Source organism: Eublepharis macularius, chromosome 19 (assembly GCF_028583425.1).
Source record: "Eublepharis macularius isolate TG4126 chromosome 19, MPM_Emac_v1.0, whole genome shotgun sequence".
Taxonomy (NCBI): domain Eukaryota; kingdom Metazoa; phylum Chordata; class Lepidosauria; order Squamata; family Eublepharidae; genus Eublepharis; species Eublepharis macularius.
Window position 1 is genome coordinate 19,158,208 of NC_072808.1, and position 23,216 is coordinate 19,181,423.

Below are 23,216 nucleotides of genomic sequence, written 5' to 3' on the forward strand. Positions count from 1 at the left end.
AGAGGAATTCATGTAATACTTCATTTATCATGGACATGAATACGGACGGGGCTCCCGTCAAACCAAAAGGCATAACTAAGTATTCAAACTGTCCGAGGGGCGTATTGAACGCTGTCTTCCACTCATCTCCTGCCTTTATACGAACGTGGAAGTAGGCATCTTTTAAATCTAATTTCGTAAAGATCTTACCTTGGGCCACGACGTTGAGCAGGTCTCGGATGAGCGGGATGGGGTAGGCGTTGTTGGTAGACACAGCATTCAGTCCCCTAAAGTCCGTGCACAGCCGAAGCCCCCCATCTTTTTTCTTCACGAAGAGGACCGGAGCCGCATGGGGACTATTGGCTGGGCGGATGAACCCCCGTTGGAGATTGGTGTCGATGAATTTCCGGAGCTCTTCTCGTTCATGGAGATTCATAGGATAAAGTCGGCCTTTCGGTAGTGAGGCTCCGGGTAAGATCTCTACTGCGCAGTCGGTTCTTCTGTGCGGGGGCAGAGCATCAGCTTCTTCTTCGGAGAAAGCGTTTAAAAAGGGCCAATAAAATTCGGGTATTTGATTTATGTCTTCCTGGGTAAGAAGAGCCTTTTCAGTGTGAGTGGGATCACTACCCCAATTTTGGTTCCATCGATGGGTTTTACAGTTGGCGTGGGTAAAGGTGATGCATCCTTCAGCCCAATTTATGTGGGGGTTGTGATCACATAGCCACTTGCTGCCTAGGATTAACGGATATTTGGCTGTGGAGCTGATGACGAAAGATCTTTTCTCCCAGTGTTGGCCCATACCTGTGACCACTGGAATTGTTTCGGTGGTAACAGGGTTCATGTTGGTGCCGTCCATTTGTTCAAAAATAACTGGGTTCCGCAATTCCCGGACTGGTAGGACCAGTCCGTTGACTAGGGCTGGGGCAATGATGTCTCTTGAACAGCCCGAATCAATGAGTGCTTGCACACGGATGTGCATCTTCCTCTCCGGGTTAAGCAAAATCACTGGTATGAATAATATGGACCCATGCGGCCGTGTCGTGACGGGCTTGGGGTGGATCTGTCGGTTGGGCCCTTTTACGACAGATCCATTTCGTTTCCCGACTGAGGACTTTCTGGGTTTCCCTCTACATTTGGGGTAGCGGGGTCGTATTCCATGACTTCTTCCGCTTCTAACCCCCTGTCAGAGGTAGGTCGCTGGGGAGTGCCACGACCCCTGCCCGCTCTGGGAGCTGGTGTTGGGCGTTGGAATGTAGGAAATGGAGTAGGGGTTGGACGCCGTAGTTGGAGTGGAGGTCTTTGCACAGGCCTGTAGGGGCATTGTGCTGCAAAGTGACCGGCTTGTCCGCATTGCAAACACAACCCTTGCTGCCATCTAGCATCTCTTGCTCCGCGGGTGGCGTATCCAGTACCCCGTCCTCCCTTCTGTAACGTTAAGGATCGTCTCTGTCCTGTTTGTTGTTGTTGTTCAACCAAACGGACTTCCAAAATGCGATTTTCGACTTCGCATGCAAGTTGAATCCAGCCCAATAGAGAAGGAGGGTTGTCCTGCATAAGGGCTCTATCCAGGAGCCTCGGGTTCAGCCCTTGTTTGAACAGAATTATCTTGGTGGATTCTTCACACCTAGGGCATTTAGCGGCTAGCTGTCGGAATTTCGTAACATAGTCTCTTGCCGACATGCTGCCTTGTCGAATGGCTTGCAATTCTGTTCGGGCCCTAGTTTCTTCCAAGGGGTCTTCGTATTGTGCTCGGATAGCATCCACCAACCCCTGTAAAGTATTGAGTTCTGGGGCCCCAATATTGTATAATCCTACATACCAGTCTGCTGCTTTGCCTTGTAAACGAGAACCGAGATGCTCGATTTGGCTGGCCTCGCTACCAAAGAGATGTCCCCACCGGTTGAAGAACTGTACTACCTGCACGAGGAAAAATCCCAGTTTGGAGGGATCCCCGTCAAAAGTAGCTTCCAGTTTCACCCAGCCCATGGGAAGGTCTTGTCTCGGGGCTGGTGCCGGGTAAAAGTCCATCGGAACCATCAAGGGCGCTTGCGGCACGGGGAGAGGTTGTTGGGGCCATGGTTGTGGCAGCGGTGCTGGCTGTGCTGGCGGCGGTAGCACCGGCTGGGCTGGCGGCGGCTGCGCTGGTTGGGCTGGCGGCGGTGGCCTTGGTTGGGTCGGTGGCGGTAGCACCGGCTGGGCTGGCGGTGGCAACCGCGGCCCGGCTGGCGGTGGCAACACCGGAGCGCAGGCCGTAGCGGTTGAGTAGGAGGTGGCCGAATAAGTTGGGCCATGATCGGCCGCTGCGGGGCGGGCCGGCGGGGTCGTAGTGGTATAGGCCCCACTGGTTGATTAGGAGGTGGTAATATTGGCAAATCTGGAGGCAAACGTACCGGTTGCTGTAAAGGTATTAGTTGCGGTCGAAGCGGGAGGGGCCGCAGCGGCGAAGGCCTGATGGGTGCTGGGCCGCGCGGGCTTGCCCCTCCCGGCGTCGTTGATCTGGGAATTAGAGGCTGTTCCCGTGGCACTGGTAGACCGTCCCCTGGGGTTTGCTGAATGGGAATATTTACTGGCGGTTGATGTGGCGATCCCTCCCTTGGAAGAGCTGGAGGTTCTTCTAACTGATCCGGCTGGATCGTTATTGGGGAAGCTGGAGGGGGTATCACCGGCGACGTTGTCGGACGGGTTGGCCCTTCTCCACGTTCTCTAGGCACCTCAACTGGAGTATCTTCGGAAGGCGGACCTCCGTCCGTTCTAGGGGGTTCCGTTGGAGTTTCTCCAGGCACCTCAACTGGAGTATCCCCGGAAGGCGGGACTTCGTCCGGTCTAGGAGGTTCCGCGGGAGCTTCTCCCGGTTCTCCAGGACGGGTTTCCTCCTCTCCTTCCAATATGGGAGGGTCGATAGGGCCCTCGCCAGTGAGGCGGGATCCTTCTTCACCCTCAGCAGGGTAACTTGAGTGCGGCGGCTGCCACGGGACGAAATCCCTCATATGGGGAATAACGCTTTGTAGTGTTGCTATTTGTACGGCCATCTCTTCAGGTGATGGTCTCTCACCTGCTACCATCACCGAGAGCAGATGTATGGCATGAGCTAGGCTTTCCTCCATGTCGATCAATCTAGCTTCCAGCTGTTGGATTCGACCTGGACCCGGTTGTCCCATCGTAGAACCTCCTGCGGCGGCGGCTGCAGGGGAAAACGGCCCCCAGGGTGGAGGGTCTCCCTGATCGTCTTGCGATCTCGCTGCTAGAATTCCTTTGGCTAGGCCCGTCACTGCCGAAATGCCGGAATCTACAGCAAGGGTGCGATTTTGCATCTGTACCCAACTTGATTCAGGAACCTCCGGTGGCTCCTTCCACTGGGCAAGTTCCGAATAATCCCAACTTAGGACGCCGCGGCGGGACGTGTCCCATTCCGTGTGCTCGGTCGTCCTATTCCAAAACAGCCACGGTTGGCTGCTGTCAAATTCAGGGACTGTCTCTAGGCTCCGGCGCCCGTCCATGGATAATTGTTGGTGCACCCCACTGGCCCTGCGCTCCCTCGTTTCTCGGGGTCTGGGTCCCCACTCCGACGGTGTGGGTAACGAGAACAAGGGGAGGGCGGTGGCCGTCGGCCTTTCCCCTCCACTGCCGAGATCGATGAGAGGCGGGGTAGTAGTCGAAGCTCCGTTCCCTGTTGGCACAGGTTCCTGAGGTTCTTGGGGTTGCACTGGTTGATCGTCGGGAGGCGCATACGGATCAAACAAAGGATCCCTGTCCGGGACTACCTTGGATTCCGCTGGGCCCAACTCAGGCATGATTGGTAAAAAAATGTCAGGCTGTGGCTAAATAATGCTCTTCCTACAGATTCCCCTCCACAAGCAAACAAGAGTCCATTGTTTGAATAAGGAAACTTTACTGCAGAAAAAGTCCATTATAGTCCACGGTCCTGAATAGAGAACTCAGGATGGTACATGATGATTGTTACCAATGAAGAGCAAAGCATGAGGTACAAAGTAACAGTTCCCAGCTGCACCAGCCTCCCCCCATAGTTCTCAAAACAACATCTTTCAGTCTTGGGAAGTTGCTCCCTCTCAAGGCCAATCCTTGGTGGAACGGTGTTAGACACAACAATCTCGTCCGGTGAGAAGTCTGCTTGGGAACTGGTGCACCTGTGGGGAAAGCACTCAAACACTAGAAGCATTAGAAAATGGAGTCAGTACAGGTTACATATACACTGGACCTGACACCCCCATGGGTCAGTAATGACTCGGTGCTTGCACAGGGGACTATCTTTACCTTTTACCTTTTTATGAGCTACCTGTGCTTCATGTGGTCTAATGGCAGCCCTAGAATTGCTCATGTTTTGTTTCAGCATCCCTTCAGCTCTGTATTGGATTCTTGCTAATATTATGCCTTTGTAAACTTGTGTTTATTTACCCTATGACCTTGTTGATGGAAATGTCCTTGAAATTGACAGGACTGTGTAATCCACCTTGAGTTACAGGGCCAAGCTACAAGTGACGAATGACACTTGAACGGCAAGTGGATTGAGTGGAGGGCAAGTGAACAGGGAGAAATACACTTGCTGTTCAAGTGTCATTTGTCACTTGTAGCTTGGCCCTCAGTGAGAAAGGTGGACTATAAATGACATAAAATGTATGCTGGGCCAAGGCAGTGAAGAGCTTTGTAAGTGATAACTAATACCTTGAACTGAGCATAGTAACTGATAGGTAGCCAATGGAATTTGTCCCTGTTGTAATTCTGTTTTTTGTGTAGCAGCCAGATGGTACAGGAATCCTGTTCTGTCTGGTTCTGATGGTTCTGGTTCTGGTTCTAACTTCCTCTCAGCTCCCTTCTGCTGCCTGTGTCCTGTAACTTACTATTTTTTTAAAAATTATGTTCTGTTTTTCTCTCCGCTCAAGAGCCCAAGTGGCTTATCGTTGTTCCCTCCTCCTCCACTTAATCCTCACGGCAGCAGCTTTGTGAGGGTAGGTTAGGCTCAGAAATTATGAGGGACCCAAGGTCACCTGGCAGGCTTCCATGGTTCAGTGAGGGATTCAGACCCAATTATTCTGGGTCCAAGTCTGACACTCGAAACACTACACCACAACACCAGCCGTTATTTGTTAGAGGTGGTGGTGGAGAGTGCTGTCGAGTCATCCATGACTTATGGCGACCCCTGGTGAGGTTTTCATGGCAAGAGACTAACAGAGGAGGGTTGCCATTGGCTGCCCTGGTCTTCTTTGGAGGTCTCTCATCCAATTATTAACCAAGGCCTACCCTGCTTAGCTGAGATCTGACAAGATCAGCCTCACCTGGGCTATCAGGCATTGTTCAACCCTTTCTCTGAAGCCCTGTCCTCTTGCCAAGCCATTCACACCAGGAAGCAATTATTCCCTCTCTCTCTCTTTCCATCCCGCCCTCCTGGGATTTAGGAGGCTGAGTCTCTACTGCAGGAAGATGGGGAGTTTCTGATCCGTGACTCGCGGTCCAGCTCAGGAGACTACGTTCTCTCGTGCTTCTGGGGTGGCCAGGCCCTGCACTTCAAGATTATCCGGGTGGTCCTCCGCCCTCGGAAGGGTTATTCCCGCACCCTCTTCCAGTTTGAGCAGGAACAGTTTGACAATGTGCCAGCCCTGGTGCGCTTCTATGTGGGCAACCGGAAGATCATCTCAGACACCTCAGGGGCTGTGGTGTCCCGGCCCGTCAACAGGATGGTGCCTCTCCGTTGGCTGGAGGAACGCTACAGTGACACCGGCCAGCCTCCGGGGCCAACCAAAAAGGATGGAGCTCTTGCTCGGCAGTTCAGTTTCCGCACCACCGAAGCAGGAGGAGAAATGGCAGAGGCGAACCTGCTCCGGTAAGGAAATAACCGTGATGAAAGTATAGGAGGTGTGAGCACAGGGGCTTGTGGAAGGTAGCGGTGAGGGCTAATGACATAGCCTGGAGGCAAGATCCACTGAGGAAATTAGACCTTCTCCCTTTAAAAAGATAGGTGCTAAAACTGATGCATCTTTTGGGGGGAACAAAATGTAGCCAAGGCCAGGCAATGCGGCTCTGAAACAGAATCAGGTTGCTGTTCCAGCCAGGTTTGCCCTGCATCATCCTCCATGGAAGGGCTGCAGTCTTGACGATGCTTGCTTCCCTTTTATCTTGAGTCAAAGCATCATCAATTGGTGACTTCCTTTGGGTGGAATTCTTCCCTTTTCTTTACAAACAATCCTCCCTTTTGCTGAAGCCTCATCAGCATGTATGCAATCTTAATTTCAAGTTTTTGGAAGGGGGTGGGGGTCTGGATCACGCAGTGAAAGTTCCGTTGTTCTTCTCCCTCCCGCTGGGCAGGACAAAAGATCGAAGTGGAAGTGATCCCAGCAGCCTCGACCAACTTGACCGGAGGCCCTCCTTACACAGTGCCCGTTCAGACAGCAATTTGCTGGCTGGTGAGTGATGGGATAGGGGAGATTCAAAATGTGCGGGTTGGTACATGAAGGTAGCATTGTGCAGAATTTAGTTTCTCCTCTGTTTGCTGGGGCTGTTATTGCTGAATGTAAAGACATATAGGAGGGTGGCCTTTCAAACAGGAGTTGCCCCTTTGGCTTTGGGGAGCAATTTGATCTGTTGTCTCTTTGTTTCCAGTTCTACTTTCCAGCATTGCCATTTGCTGGAAAGGTTGCAGACGTCATAAAATCAGAGAATCTTAGGGTTGGAAGGTACCTCTAAGGTCATCTAGTCCAACCCCCTGTACAATGCAGGAAAATCACAGCTACCTCCCCGCCCCATACACCCCCAGTGACCCCTGCTCCATGCCCAGAAGATGGCAAAACACCGTCAAGATCGCTAGCCAAACTAGCCTGGGGGAAATTGCTATCTGACCCCAAGGTGGCGATGGGCCACAAGAACTAAGCACTCACTCTTGTGATCTGCCCAGGCTCACAGAATCAGCATTGCTGTCAGATAGCCATTTAGCCTCTTCTTAAAAAGTTACCACGATCAGAATTGCTCCAGGGTACAAAATGAGGGATTCCAACACAGACTCTAGAGCCCAACGTACTCCTAAAAATTCTTAGCTGTGTTGCAGTGGAAGAATAGGTTTCATTCATGAAAGGAGCGTTCTTCTCAGCTCATTTTGGTTTGGGATTGGTGTAATTTTTTTGTCTGTAAGTACATGGAAAACCTCCTCTGTTTCGGAGCATTTTCTTCCAGGTTGTAAAGATGACACATGCGCAGGTGGTGCCCCATATGTGAGTCTCAGGCTCCAATGAGACGTTACTAGTTGAGGATGGTTCCATGGGCCCATCTCATGTTCCCTGCGGTCACACAGGAGCTGCCTTTTAAAGACCCTGATTCTGCTCGGGACCCGTGTGGTGGTGAATGGGCTCCCACCTCCCCAATTTGGTTTTCCCGAGCCAAAGTGGCCCTGAGCGTATTATTTGCTCCATTTTGGAGCTACATGTGCAGCATTCAGTGCAGTAATGGGCCCCTACAGCTCTTGAAAAGGCAGTACCACACAGCCCCTGAGTGACTGTGCAGAGCGAGGTCCAAGGAGACCAGACTCAGCTCGTAAAGTCTAGTAGCGTGAGCCATGTTGTGTTGCCCGGAAATTATCGTTCCTAGCTCCATCCATTCTGAAGCATCCTCCAGCTCTTTTTCTCCTTACCCCCAAACACAAGAAAAAGAGAAGTTTGTAGATCTCAGTTGCATGGATGGCAAATGCCACATAAAATATTTGCAAGAAACACAGGAGAAAATTTGCCCCAACCGAAGGGTGCACCCCCCACGTGGTCCTTTTGGCCCTTGGAAAGCCACATGGGGAGAAAACAAGAGCTTTTCTAATTGTGATTTAGATGGATTATATTGCTTAATTGTTTTTTAAATAGGGTGCTTAGTGGAGTAAAAAAACAAAGACCTTAAATTGGAAAATGTAGAACCAGAATAAGCTATGCAAATTAATAACATTTGATTTATGTACCGCCCTTCAGGACAACTTAATGCCCACTCGGAGTGGTTTGCAAAGTGTGTTTTTGTTATCCCCACAACAATTACCCTGTGAGGTGGGTGGGGCTGAGAGAGCTCTGAGAGAGGTATGACTGACCCAAGGTCACCCAGCTGGCTTCAAGTGGAGGAGTGGGGAATCAAACCCGCTTCTCCGGATTAGAGTCCTGCAGCTCTTAACCACTACACCAAACCTGTGTTTTAAGTCTGCACCTTCTGTCACAAAACTGAATGTTTGGAGTACAGCATTAGGGATTTTTAGATCCCCTTGGCTATCTTGGTTTGACTTAATAGAAGAGGAGTGGTGGATGGTTTGCAGGTGTAATTTGATGGAGGGTGGACGGGTTAATGGAAACAGTCACACAGGTGTATTTTTAACGTCTGAGGTTAAGTCCTAGGACTAACATCTCGTTTGTATGGGTGACCTGAGTGGATAGGTGTTAATCAGGGCTGTCGCTTGACAACTTCCTGCTCCTCCCCAGCTTAATGTCTGTCCCTTGTTCTGTGCACAGGCAGCCCAGAAACATCACCTGGAATCCAGGATCGTAGCCCGCTCCCTCCCGCGTCGCCCATCTTTCGCACTGGCAGCGATCCTGTCCTGCGGCCAAGTGCCCCATCGTCTTACGAACAGGGGAGTCTGGCGCTGAGTGGCTCTGAAGGGCGGCTCCATTCCAAGGCCCCGCCCAAGCCCCTCAGGGCCCCTTCCGTGCTGGTGAGCGACTACTGTGAATTGGTTCCCAAGGCGCCCGAAGGCCCCCGGAGTCACGTGGAACGCCTGAAAGCGGAAGAGAGATGGCGTGGCCGGGCTCACGTCACAGAGACTGCCTTTGGGTTCCTGGACTCAGAAGGGTCGTTTCCTTTTCCCCACTTGGTGGAGGCAGAGGAGGAGCCAGGATTTGAACGGCCCCTGATGGAGACAGTTTCCTCTTTCCAGCCTAGGCACTTCCGTTCACTGCTCTTGCCCCCTGATAACAAGCCCTTGGAGCCCACGGCCCTGAAAAATCTCAAGGCCATCTTTTCTCAGCACGACTGCCAGGCAACAGCCTTTCATATTCTGCAGGTGGACTGCCAGGTAGGGGCAGCTGGTGGCTAATAAATAATCACTTTTCCTACTACTGCTCTCTCCCATTTTACAGATAGGGAAACTGAGGCTGGTGGCTTTTTCCCAGAGAGCCAGTTTGATGTAGCAGTTAAGAGCAGCAGTTGAGAGCCAGTTTGGTGTAGTGGTTAAGAGCAGCAGGACTCTAATCTGGAGAGCCAGGTTTGATTCCCCACTCCTCCGCTTGAAGCCAGCTGGATGACCTTGGGTCAGTCACAGCTTCTCAGAGTTTTCTCAGCCCCATCCACCTCACAGGATGATTGTCATGAAGATGATAACAACACACTTTGTAAACTGCTCTGAGTGGGTGTTAAGTTGTCCTGAAGGGCAGTATATAAATGAAATGTTATCATCTGTCCCAGGAGCTAGCTGAGCATAATTTGAACTCTGGTATGGTCTGTGCTAAACTACCAAGCTGGAGATAACTCCAGTAAGTGGAGGAAGCTCACATTCTGTCATTGGAAGCAGCCTGCATCCCCCCAAGAGCATTCCGGCGAAGTTAAGCTGGAGTTAGGTCCAAGTGCAGAGAAACCATGTGGCTAGTACTTCCTATTCATTTAAAAAGGCATGTGTGTGTGTGCTGTTAGCAGGACAAGGAAGCTTGTGTATTAGCCTTAGAGAATGCTAGATAACGAGGGTTTGCACTCTGCACCTTTAAGAATACAGACTCATGGGAATTGTAGTCAGATGGGGGAACCCACTGTATAGTAATCTTGTCTTGGCATCATTCAAGGAGATGTTTGTTACCTAAAATATTTCCTCTCCTAATGATTTGGGTTGAGTTCTACCATGGGTACTTTTCGCACTTGGTTTTTAGAGCGCGTTTGTACCTGTTCCACATCCCATGTTTGCAAGGTTTTCACACTTAAAAGCAGTCATGGGATGCAGTCCCGCTTTTTGTCCGCTGTATCCCTGATTTTTCCCCCTGCAGACATACCCCGATGTTTTTTTAAGTTCGCTGCTGACTGGCAGCTGGCCCGCATTTTGCTAATGTGAACACTTTTGCCCCCTTTTTGCTTCTCCCCCCCCCCCCGCTCTCCTTTTCCCTGGGAGCTGATTGGTTTGTGCAGAATTGACCACTCCCACCCTCCTCAGCTCTCTGAACTCCTTGTCCACCATTTTTTTTAGTAAAGCAAGGTGAGGGTCATAAGGCTGCTTCTTCGTTGGTTTCCTTCCTCCCGGTATGCATGCTCTTTTATTTTTTTTCAAAAGCCAGGAATGATTCCTAAGCTTGCTGCTAATTCCCTGCTAGCTTTAAAAGCAAGGAAAGTGTTAAATAGCTGCTTTCTCCTTCCTCCCTTAGGGTATGCACACACATTCTTTTTTTTTTAAAGACAAGAATGGGTTGCAACGTTGTAATGTTCCTGCACTTTCTTCCTGGCTTTAAAAGCCAGGAAAGGATTAAATGGCTGCTTTTCCCTCCCTCCCAGGCATGTTTCAGACTTTGCCAAAGAGGGGGGTAAAAACCCAAGCATTTTGCACAGCCCTTTGGAAACAAGCCTCTGCTTCCTGGGAGGAGATGAATCGGCAACATTTTAACCCTTTCCTGGCTTGATTAAAAAAAATGAGAGTGGTACATGTTTTCCCCCAGAACTCTGCCACCAATTGCCTCTCCAGTGGGCAGGGGACAGCCCAATCAGCAAAAAGGGGGGAAGGGTTCCAACATTGCAACGTTACTACGCATGCTCAATTTTTTTTTAAAAAGTGTGACGTGAATTGCAAGGCCCCGAAAGCCCAAAATTGCACCGAGGTTTTGAAATGAAACACAGACACCAAATCGGAATTGCAGTGGACAGTGTGAAATGAACAGGTGCAATGCCGAAGCCACTGCGATCGGGGCGAATGTTCATAAATGGCGGTTTAAACCGTAAGTGCGAAAAGGGCCATGGTGAGAACCAAATATGATGATGTATGTAGAACCAAAACACACAACGTCGCATTTTTGGAAGAGAGCTTCCAATCAGAACATCAGACGGTTCTATGCTATGTTGAGATTGAGAGTGATGATGGCCTGGATTCTGCCTGAAGCATAAGCCCCCTGCTGCAACCCCCAGTGCTGTTCCCGGGGGCGGGGGAGAGTAGACCCCCAGGAAATAGGTTGGAAGGGAGTCAGGAGGCCTGCCATGGAGGCCGGGGGGGAATCAGTGAAAATGGCCCCTTCTTGCACACGTAGAAAATTTAGCTGGGATCTAGCATGATATCATGTCAGTCCACCAGGGAAGTTCCAGCGTTTCCCTAAATGCTCCATCTATTCCTCAGGCTGCCAGAATTACCGGAGTCTCCAAGGAGCAGCGGCAGGCGATGGGAGTCAGCTCTGGGCTGGAGCTTATAACGCTGCCTCAGGGGCATCAGCTGCGAAAGGACTTGCTGGAAAGGTACCTACTTCGGAGTCTTTTCTGTGCTGTGGTTGTTGGCCTGGGAATCAACACTGCAAAGTGTGTGTGTGTGTTTCACAAACAGCACATCCATATTGTTTATGTATGAGTGTGCTCTCAAGGTGCAACCGACTAATGGCAAGAGGCTTTCAAGGCAAGGGAGAGGCAAAGGTGGTTTGCTGTTGCCCTCCTCTGCAGAGTCTTCCTAGGTGATCTCCCACCCAAGTACTGACCCTGCATAGCTTCTGAGATCCAGTGAGATCAGGCTACCCCATGCCTTTCTGCTTCCTGCTTCCTATAATGAAAGCAAAACCAGAACTTAGATAAAAAGCTGAAGGGGATGAGAGATCAACCTAGAGGGGTAATGTTGTTTCAGAGTTAGACCCCTCTCCCCTACCCCATTAGGAACAAAAAGAAGAGCCAGCTACCCATTCATGCCTTAAAGTTGGGAGGAAAAGCCATTTGGAGTGGTGCAGTTCCCGCTCACTTATTCTGGGAGCCAGTTTGGTGTAGTGGTTAAGAGCAGCAGGAATTTGATCTGGAGAGCCAGGTTTGATTCCACACTCTGCCACTTGAAGCCTGCTGGGTGACTCTGGGTCCGTCACAGCTCTCTCAGAGCTTTCTCAGCTCCACCCACCTCACAGGGTGATTGTCATGGGGATAATAATAACACACTTTGTAAACCGCTCTGAGTGTGGCATTAAGTTGTCCTGAAGGGCGATATATAAATCAAATGTTATTACTATTGAGAGCCAGTTTGGGGTAGTGGTTAAGAGTGGCAGGACTCTAATCTAGAGAGCCAGGTTTGATTCCCCACTCCTCCGCTTGAAGCCATCTGAGTGACCTTGGGTCAGTCACAGCTCTCTCAGAGCTCTCTCAGCCCTATCTACCTCACAGGGTGATTGTTGTGAGGATAATGATAACATACCTTGTAAACCACTCTGAGCAGGCGTTAAGTTGTCCTGACGGACAATATATAAATCAAATGTTTTTATTAATGTTATTATTATCCAGTATAACCCCCTGCCCAGTACAGGAAATTTACAGCCCCTCTCACCTCCCCCAGTGACCTCTGGGCCCAGGGGAGGAGATGGCGGTGAATTCCTTGCATTGTGCAGGAAATATGCAACATAATACTGTATTGAGGAACATAATAGAAAAACATGAGTTTTTCTTCAGATATGTTTTGTGTTTGTTAGGTTCGGCCTGCTATTGATTGCGTCCCCTGTGGCACAGCGCCCTCTGGTGCCGACTGGAGTCACTGACGCTGCAGCTCAGTCTTGGTGTGGGGAGGAAAGGAGCAGCTGGAGGCATGTTTTGGGGGGTGGGAGCAGACAGACAGAAAACGTACCATGGGCTGTCTCCATGCCTGTAGTTTGCTGGCATTAAGAGAAGCGAGCACTCTTCCTTGATTCTGGCAGAGGGCCTTCCTTGCAGCGTCTGCAGGAAGGCGCTTTAGAAAGTGGCGACGAAGGGTTCTTCTACGCTCTTTCCCATCCCGCAGGCACCACCTTATAGCCCTTGGCATTGCGGTGGACATCCTGGGCTGTACCGGGGCAGTGGCTGAGCGGGCAGCCACCTTGCACAAGATCATCCAGGTGGCTGTGGAACTCTGGCGGTCAGCAGGGGACCTCTTCGCCCTCTCTGCTGTGATGAAGGCCTTGCGAATGCCACAGGTAAAAGGAGGGGAGAAGGAGCAGACTGGTTTGGACTGAACCACAGGGGCTCTGCCGTGGTCAGAGTACACGCGGAACAGGAGCCAAGGGGGTCTTCTGCCCCCCCCCCCCACAATCAAAACCTAGAGTCTGTCGACTTGGCCTCTTTGGTGCTATGAAATTACAGCAAGACCCTTACTTTCATTTTAAAAATAAACACTTCCTGTGCTTCCTTATGGTGAATCGTACATGCAGCCCCTCAAGACATGCCTCGTTGCTGGGGGACTCGTATGGTGCAAGCCCCAGTAAAATTGTGCGTGTTCTGTGCACATGCAACTCCAAAAAGGGGCAAATAATACCCCACCCGTATTTTGGCAAAGGAAAAAGGCATTGGGAGGGGGGAGCCCCTCTTCCTTCTGCACTGCGCTCCATGTCAACGTTTGGCCCTTGCAATATATGGTGACGGCAGCAAGAAGGCAGAATGCAGTCCAGATTTTGACAGACTGGATGAATAAGCTATAGGAATATGCGTCAATGGCAAAATAGCAAAGAGTACAGTAGCACCTTTAAGACTAACCAGCTTTATTGTAGCAAAAGCTTTTGAGAACCACAGCTCTCTTCGTCAGATGCATGGAAGATAGAATCATAGGATCAAAGAATTGGAAGGGGCCATACAGACCATCTAGTCCAACCCCCTGCCCAGTGCAGGATCAGCCTAAAGCATCTCTGACAAATATTCATCCAGCTTCTTCTTGAAAACTGCCAGTGAAGGGGAGCTCACCACCTCCCTAGGCAGCTGATTCCACTTTTGAACTACTCTGACCGTGAAAAAGTTTTTCCTAATATTCCTAATATCCTTTGTGCATGTAGTTTTAGCCCATTGCTTCGCATCCTACCCTCTGCTGCCAACTGGAACAGCTCCCTGCCCTCCTCCAAATGACACTCTTTCAGATACTTAAAGAGAGCAATCATGTCCCCCCTCAACCTCCTCTTCTCCAAACTAAACATTCCCAAGGCCCTCACAGCCTTTCCTCGTAGGGCTCAGTCTCCAGACCCCTGATCATTCTTGTCGCTCTCCTCTGCACCCTCTTGATTTTGTCCACATCCTTTTTGAAGTGAGGCCTCCAGAACTGCACACAGTACTCCAGGTGTGGCCTGACCAAGGCAGTAAGAGAGGGGCTATGACCTCCTGCTATTTTGACGCTATGGCCCCTTTGATACAACCCAGGACTGAATTGGCCTTTTTTGCCACCGCATCACACTGACTGCTTATATTTAGTTTACAGTCCACTCTTACCCCAAGATCTCTTTCACATATACTACTGCCCAGAAGTGTATCCCCCATCCAGTATTTGTGCTTCTCATTTTTGTGGCCCAGATGTAATACTGTGCACTTGTCTTTGTTGCATTGCATCCTATTCACAGCTGCCCACTTCTCCAGAGCATTCAGGTCTTGTTGAATTTTAATTCTACCTTCTTGGGTGTTTGCTACTCCTCCCAATTTGGTATCATCAGCAAATTTAATGAGCAGCCCTTCCACTCCTTTATGCAGATCATTGATAAAAATATTGAAAAGTACCGGGCCCAAAACCGAGCCCTGTGGCACCCCACTGGACACCTCCCTCCAATCTGATGAAATGCCGTCGACCATCACTCTTTGGGTGCGGTCCTCCAACCAGTTCCCTATCCACCAAACTGTCCTATAGTCCAGTCCACAGTCTTCCAGTTTGCCCATTAGAATGTCATGGGGAACCTTATCAAAAGCTTTACTGAAATCCAGATAAATCACCTCTAAGATTACCCTCTACCCTCTTAAAGGTGCTACTGGACTCTTTACTGTTTTGCAACTACAAACTAATACAGCTAGCTCCTCTGGATCTATGACAATGGCAAAATTAACATCTTACATGCATAATAGGCCAATCCTACAATTTCAGGAAAAATGGAAAGCCTTTTTTAAATGTAGAACAATTAAAACAATTTTAATTAAGAACAATTAAAAACAATTAACAGTAAAATGGATTACTTCTCAAATTTGTAATTAAAATTTTAAATATAAATGTATTTTAATATAACTAAATATCGTATCTCATAGAAAGTGTTTTAAGAAATTGAATTAAGGGGATGGTGGGGAATTGGGGATAAATATTTTGTGTTTTATATATTCTGTTCTATCTCTGATTTATATAACTGTTATACAATCCCTTTTTTCTTTCTGTATCTCCTATTATTATTATTATTTTGTTTTTCAAAATAAAATATATCATTAAAAAAATTGGCCCTTGCAGTGGTTTAAAAATTAGTTCCCCGCAGCTGCAGGGGGGAAGTGAGTTTGGTCACTTCCCCCCAGGACTCAACTCATTGAAAAAAAAATTGCTTTAGTTTAGCATTCAGCATACGCAAAACTCTGGCTGAAAAGCTGTTGCTTGCCCAGGAGGAACTGGTTTTCTACGCAAACTCCTTAGCGGCTCACTCAAACCTCCCAGGGACACACGGATACAGACTGGTAGGTGGGTGTTTCAATTGACTTATGTTTCTTCCTCCTTGCCCCAGATCACGCGGCTAGAACAGACGTGGCGGCAGCTGCGCCAGAACCACACACACAGTGCCATTGTCTTTGAGAAGGAGCTTAAGCCCCTCATGGGGCACCTGAACCGGGCTGAAGGTGAGCATTGATTGTTTTTTTTTTTAAAGTTGTAGCAAGGAGGAACCGAAGATTGCTTTCTACAACATGTAGACCTTTGTGGTGATGCTTTGTGGAGCATCTGTGGATATTGGATAGCTCTTTCCATGTGCTTCAGCCAAATTATAAGAGCAGCCTAATAGCCCAGGCCAGCCTAATCTTGTCAGATCTTGGAAGCTAAGCAGGGTTGGCCACAGTTGGTACCTGGATGGGAGACCCACCCTGGGAAGGCCAGGGAAGAGGAAGGCACTGGTAAACCACCTCTGCTCATTTCTTGCCTTGAAATAATACTCGATTTATATACCGCCCTTCAGGACAACTTAATGCCCACTCAGAGTGGTTTAGAAAGTATGTTGTTATTATCTCCACAACAAACACCCTCTGAGGTGGGTGGGGCTTAGAGAGCTCTAGAGAGCTGTGACTAGTCCAAGGTCACCCAGCTGGCTTCAAGTGGAGGAGTGGGGAATCAAACCTGGCTCTCCAGATTAGAGTCCCGTGCTGTTAACCACTACACCAAACTGGCTCTCCACGGTCCTGGGGTTGACTGTTACATAGGGTTCCCAGGTTCAGGTTGGGAAATTCCTGGAGATTTTGGGGGTGGAGACTGGAGAAGGTGGGGTTTGGGGAGGGGAAGGGCCTCAGTGGGGTATAGTGCCATAGAATTCACTCTTCTTACATGCCCAGGGTAATACCAATCACTGCTTTGGGGTCAGGAAACAATTTTCCCCAGGCCAGTTTGGTTAGGGATCCTGACGGTGTTTTGCCATTTTTTGGGCATGCAGTAAGAGTCACTGGGTGTGTGTCTGTGGGCGGGGGGTGGGGGGGTGGGATGGGGAGGTAACTGCATTTCCTGCATTGTGCAGGGGGTTGGACTGGATGACCCTAGAGGTACCTTCCAACCCTATGATTCTATGATTCTTCAGAGCAGCCATTTTCTCCAGGGGAACGGGTCTCTGTTGCCTGGAGAGCAGTTGTAATTCCAGGAAATTTTCAGCTACCACCTAGTGGCTGGCAACCCTAGGTTGACATGAGTTGGCCGTGACCAGAAGGCACACAATTATTGGCTAGATAAGTGTTTGCTGCCATCCAGGTGTATTTGATAGCGGCTATGGTGCAAACTGCAACAACAGAACTGGCCCTTTCCAGGGAAGATTGGTTGGCTTGAAATATATGAATTCAAGTTATAGTAGCTTCCAGAGCAACGAGTGTGGTTGGGAGATGCATGTGGCCCTCATTGGATTTGCCCCAATGGGGGATAGGGGAATTGGGGCAGCACGTCCAGGTCCTGAAGGTTAAAGGCACTCTTGCTGCCCAGTTAAGAGCTGCGTCTATTCTGTGCTAACCTATGTATCGACATTTGGAACAAGAGACTCTTGAGTCTGCGACACCCAAAGCTCGAATTCGGCACACTGCACAGAAGGTACAAGAGTAAGAAAAAAGCTCACCATTTCCCTGTGGTTCATTCTTTGCAGGGCACTGAAAGTCCTGCCAGATCATGAATTGAAACCTTTGTGGCTTCTGAGGCTTTGCCAGTCATATGCATATCTGCAGAGAAGGCAAATAGCATTTGTAAAAATTCAGCGGCAGCGGAGTTCTGCACGCCTTGCCCTATTGTGGGTTTTTTTGGGGGGAGCTCCCACAGCATTGCGCTCTTTCTGCAGCTGTGGTCAAGAGCGGTGCCAAGAGGTTGCCATTTTGTTGCCATATCTGAAGAAGTGAGCTGTGACTGTCAAAAGCTCACACCCTACCGCAAATTTTGTTAGTCTTAGAGGTGCTACTGCACTTTTGCTCTTTTCCACTGCTACAGACAGACTAACATGGCTGCCCACCTTGATCTGTTGCCATTTTGGCTAGGCCTTTGTAATCTGCCTGTGATGCTTCTCTCTTCTAAAGAGAGTTTAACTCACTAAAACCACCCCAAGTTTGACTGTTCCTCTGCTTCAGTATCACAGCAGTTAGTCTTGCACTCCCCCCCCTCTCATTCAGTGCATCAAGGGGTACAGTCTGTAGTCTACTTTGGGCAAGGTTTTTCCCCTGCAGTCACTGGATATTCAGATCTGGTTGTATGGCCACGTGCCTGCAAAAAGCAAGCTTGGAATCTGTCGTGAAAGCGGCTCAGCCGTGATGCTTTGAAGCTGGGTATCTGAGCACTAGTCTGCATGGGTTTGGGTGGCCTTCACGGTTAAATAGGTTGTAAAGCTAGGAAGAACTACTGCAATTGGTGGGAAGCGTACCGGATGAAGAAGATCTGGGTTCTAATTTCTGTTGTACTATAAAATCAGGCTGGCTGACCTCTTCATGTCAGTGTAACTTCTCTCATGATGTCAGGACAAAACGGTGGTAGTGGGGACACAGGCATGTCATTCTGAACTTTTTGGAGGAAGGCCTCACCTGCATAGCCCAGGCGAGGCTGATCTCGTCAGATCTCAGAAGCTAAGCAGGGTCAGCATTGGTTAGTAATTGGATGGGAGACCTCCAGCGAAGACCAAGGTTGCAGAGGCAGGCAATGGCAATTGGCAAACTACCTCTGTTCGTCTCTTGCCATGAAAACCCCACCAGGGGTCACCAAGAGTGAACTAGGACGTGAAGGCAATCCCAGCCAAATCTGAGCACTTGCTTGTCAATTTGCTTTATCCCAAGTCAGTCCTCTTTCTAAAAGCAGCCCTTGCTTATTTGGGGCGGGGGAGGTCTTTCCTAGCCCTGCTGCTCTTAACTATTTGGGAGGGCCCCCCATAGAAGCTAGGCCTTTCCGTGGGGAGGGGCTGTGGCTCAGGGGTGGAGCATCTGCTTGACAAGCGGAAGGGCCCTGGTTCAATCACTGGCGACTCGAGTTAAAGCATCCAGGAGGTGATGTGAAAGACGCTGGAGAGCAGCTGCCGGTACGAGTAGGCAATGCTGACTTGGATGGACCGATGGTCTGATTCGGTCCGAAGCCATTTCATGTGTTCGGCACGGCAGACCTGCACTCTGCCTCGGAGATCGCCCTTCCTTGGAGCTGCTTCTGATCGTTCGGTGTCTCATCCCACAGAGAATGCGGACCCCTCCCTGAAGGAGGCAGCGGTTCCTCACATCTTGCCCCTCTTGTGCCTGATGGAAGGAGAAGAGCTGCAGGGTGAGAGCGAGGAGACCTGCGATGTCCTCTTGCGGATCCTGGCGGCTGCCCGCTCCATTGCGACCAATGCCAGCGTCTTCCGTGCCAACGCTGAGGCGAAACTCCAAGGTAGGGGGTCATGGCATTTGAGCTCCCCTCCCGCTTTGTTTCTAGCGTAGAGGCCGATAATTCCAGCCCTTCATTTTAAAAATCCTATTTGGTGCCCATCTTAGAGCCAAACTACGAATCTCTCTACACGAGACATCTGACACATGAAGATGATTTGTCAGGAGATGCAATGTTAGCCGGGAAATATAGTTTTAAAAGATAGAGCCAGCGGCAGGGCAAAGGCTTTGCTATGCACTGGAGCTGTGTGAAGGGGCTGTGAAATGCCAGAAGGGAAACTTCAACCATTATAACCTCTCCTGGTCCAAGCCTGGCTCTGGAAGGCAGCTCCAGCCCATTTCCATTCCTCTCGGCCCTCTGGTTGCAATCCCGCACAGACTGGAGAGGTGAAATTGATGGAGCCTTTGGGGAGGTGAAGATGAAATTAACAAACCCTCTGAGGAGTGATCTCTGCTGGCTCTGTCTTTTAAAACTATGTTTCCCAGCTAACATTGCGTCTCCCTACACTTGATGAACACGTGCCGAGGCGTCTTGTGTAGAGAGACTCCAAATGTGTGTGGTGGGTCCCAGATACCACGGGGGGCGGGGGGAGGCATTTCCCTGCTGCTTCACATCAGGAATTCTGTACTTGTAGAACACCAAAAATGGAGAAGTAGCCTCTCCCTGCTGTGTTCTGCCATGGAAAAAGGGCTTGGCGGGGAAGGCAGGAACTCTTCTTCCCCCTGTGGTGACGTTCTTTATTCTCTGTAGCTGCAAGGAACCCGGATCCAACTCTTTCAAAAACCTGCCTGTCCTGTTTGGCTGTTGCTCTCACAAAAGGCTCGGGATTGCATACGTGGGCCCTGTCCTTGAATTTAGAATTGCTTGCCCTGGGCCAGACAGTGAATTTTCACAGCTGAGCAGAGGGCCTTTGACTCCTACGCATGAGCCACTCCACCACCAACTCTTACCTCTGGTCTTTCAGAAAGGGGCAGGGGGATTTGCTGTCTTACTGCCAGCCACAGGGAGCACCCTCCCTGGACTGTGTCCCTTCCTGTTTCCATGAACACTCCCCCCCCACCCCCCCCCGTGTGCTCCAAAACATGCTTGTAATTACATTTTGTGACCAGCATTTGAAAGCTGGAAAGCGAGTGGAACTTCTGTCCCGGCTGAGCTCACAAGCATGAGAGGGAATCTGCAGGGGGCGGGAGGCAAAGGCAGACATGCGCCAAAAGGCGAAGGCAGACGCGTGCAGCTTCTGCAAGGGCCTCCCTTCCGTTTGAGGGAGCCAGGGGCTTCCATCTGCCTATGAGCTAGCCTCACCTCAGGCTTTCTGCTGTGAGCCAGCCAGCTGTGTTGCCCTTTGGACGTCTGCAGCAGTTTGTGCTAAGTAAGCTGCAAGGGCTCTGGTTGGAGTGTGGAGCGCTGGCCTGGCTCCTTTCCCCGCAGCTCCTGTCTGTGGTTTGCATGCTTGGGATACCATCGTAAGCTGTTTGGCTGCAGGGTCAGGATTGCACATTTATACAACAGTCGTGTTTCAAGCTGCGGCCTGTTTGGCATTCCTTTTCTTGTGAGCGATGTAGCAGGAAGATCCATCAGGGAACCTGTGTGGAAGAAAATCCCCCATTGGGGCATGGAAGGGTAGCGTGCTTCGGGATGGGGGGGGGCATCCTTTTAAAACCAGCACTGCTAACGCCACATTTTTGTTAGGTTCTGCGTAAGAGTGCAAACTCCAAAAACGATCAGTATCACAGAGTCAGGAGGGACATGATAATCGTTCGCAGTAAACACTGGTGGTGGCTGGTATTGTTCTGAAAAGCTGGGTTGGGGGGAAATTTTCCAGCTTAATAAATATCGGAACAATACTATTAAATTGATAATCCTTAGATTATTCACCACTACACCACCTCGTGTCGGACTAGGATTTTGGAGCCCCAAGTTCGAATCCTCACTCCGCCGTGGAAGCTTGCTGGGTATATATAAGAACTCTGCTGTATTAGACAAGTGGTCCATCTGTTCCAGCATCAACAACTGGGCACAGAGGCCGAGGCCTGCCCCTGAAGTTGTCTCCTGGCACCGGGTTTCAGAAGCTTTACTTCCTCTGAATGTGGAAGTTAGTTACCATAGTTAGCAGGGCTTTTTTCTGGGAAAAGAGGGGGTGGAACTCAGTGGGTTGCCCTCGGAGAAAATGGTCACATGGCTGGTGGCCCCGCCCCCTGATCTCCAGACAGAGGGGAGTTGAGATTGCTCTCCGCACTGGTGTGGAGGGCAATCTAAACTCCCCTCTGTCTGGAGATCAGGGGGCGGGGCCACCAGCCATGTGACCATTTTCAAGAGGTGCCGGAGCTCCGTTCCCCCGCGTTCCCCCTGAAAAAAAGCCGATAGTTAGTAACACTGAGGGTCCTCCATAAATCTGTCTTTTGAACTTTTAAATTTGTCTGTGTGGCCATCGCTACGTCCTCTGGCAGCGAATTCCACATTTTAAGCATTTGTTGTGTAAAAAGAAGTATTTGTTTTTATCTGTCCTGAATCTACTGTCAATCAACTTCGTTGGATGCCCTAGTGTTTTTGGAAGAGGGAGAAAAATCTCTATCCACCCCCCTACCCCATTCATAATTTTATAAATCTCTCTCACATCCCCCATATTCATCTCTTTTCTAAATTGAAAAGCCCTAGACTCTTTAGCTTTTCCTCATTGGTGCTCCTACCCCCTAATCATTTTGGTTTTCCTCTTGTGTACTTTTTCCAGCTCTGCAATGTCCTTTTTGAGATATGGTGACCAGAACTGCACATAGTATATCAAATGAGGCTGCAGTCGAGATTTATACAGGGCTATCATATCGGCCATTTTGTTTTCAATTTTTTTACTGTGTGTCGCAGCCTTTTTCACTGCTGTGACACACAGAGTCAACACACACTCATTGTGCTGCCCCACAAGGCCCTCCAGGTCTCTTTTCCTCTCAGCAAGGGTGACCTTGAGCCAATCGCATACTTTCAGTCTAAACTACCTCACAGGGGTGTTGTGAGGATAAAGCGGAGGGGAGAGGAGGAGTCACTTTGGGTTCCTACTGAAGACAGAGGAGAAATGAAGTTAAAAAAAATAATGAAATGCCTTCCTGAGCTAAAAAAGGAAGCGATTGTGTTAATTGAAGTGCTTTTAAACTTAAAAGCCCCCTGTATCAGTGGATGGTTGGGCAGGTCTATAGATACAGGGCCTTTAAAGGGCCAATTTACCTAAGCCAAGCTGGGGGCCATGGCAACGTCCTTTCTCCTTAGTCATGCTCTCTGGTGGGGGGGGCACCTTCTCCTGCAGGTGCCCCCCTGCACATGAGCGAAATCAACAGCAGCCCATACACGGGCTTTCTCTGTGGTGGCCCCTACCCTGAGGAACGGCCTGCCTGAGGAGGTCAAGAGACCCCCCACTCTCCTGGCTTTCCGCAAACAACGCAAAACCAAATTATTCAAGAAGGATTTTTTTACACAGATAGGCTGTATTGTAGGGAGGGGGTCTCAGATGCTTCACTAATGAGTTAGGGGCCATAGACTTCACCACTTCGTTGTCTTATGTACTATCTGTTGTTTCAAATATGTGCTCCTCTGAGCTTCCTGTTGTCTAATGTCGGTCCTAGAATTGCTTTCACCGTACCTGCAACTCTGCATTGGGTTCTTGCTAATGCTACGTCTTTGTAAACTTGAACCTCAGCTCACTTCAGAAGAAATGAGGTTCTTCACTTCCTCTGAAGAAGTGATCTGGGGCTCACAAAAGCTCACACCCTGCCACCAATTTCATTAGTCTTATAGGTGCTACTGGACTCTTGCTCTTTTCCACTGCTATAGACAGACTAACATGGCTACCCATCTTGATCTATTTACCCTACGGCATTGTTTATGGAAACGTCCTTGATATTGGCTGTACTAATCTCATACTGTGTAATCTGCCTTGAGACTCAGTGACTATAAATGACAGTATTATTATTAATAATAATAATAATTTTCAGTGTATCCTTTAACATTTAAAGGGTTCAAGCTCCACAGAAAAGTTCTGCCTCAGCTCGAATCCTGATTCCAGTATTACTTGGAGTGGAATGTCAGGAATCATAGAAGGGGGCATAATAATAAATTTATATATCGCCCTTCAGGACAACTTAATGCCCGCTCAGAGCAGTTTACAAAGGGGCTGAGAGAGCTCTGAGACAGCTGTGACTGACCCAAGGTCACCCAGCTGGCTTCAAGCAGAGGAGCGGGGACGCAACCTGGCTTT

General features: G+C 49.6%; 1 protein-coding gene across 2 annotated transcripts in view; it reads left to right on the forward strand.

Annotated features, from left to right (window-relative positions):
• The window catches only part of SH2D3A (SH2 domain containing 3A), a 40,770-nt gene that overhangs the window by 15,765 nt on the left and 1,789 nt on the right, over positions 1-23,216 (forward strand). For both annotated transcript variants that reach the window (XM_055003220.1, XM_055003221.1), the window contains exons 3-9: positions 5,391-5,815; positions 6,298-6,395; positions 8,460-9,019; positions 11,306-11,421; positions 12,926-13,097; positions 15,630-15,741; positions 18,788-18,979. In XM_055003220.1, the coding sequence (XP_054859195.1) occupies positions 5,391-5,815; positions 6,298-6,395; positions 8,460-9,019; positions 11,306-11,421; positions 12,926-13,097; positions 15,630-15,741; positions 18,788-18,979 (1,675 nt within the window). The remainder of the gene's footprint in view (positions 1-5,390; positions 5,816-6,297; positions 6,396-8,459; positions 9,020-11,305; positions 11,422-12,925; positions 13,098-15,629; positions 15,742-18,787; positions 18,980-23,216) is intronic.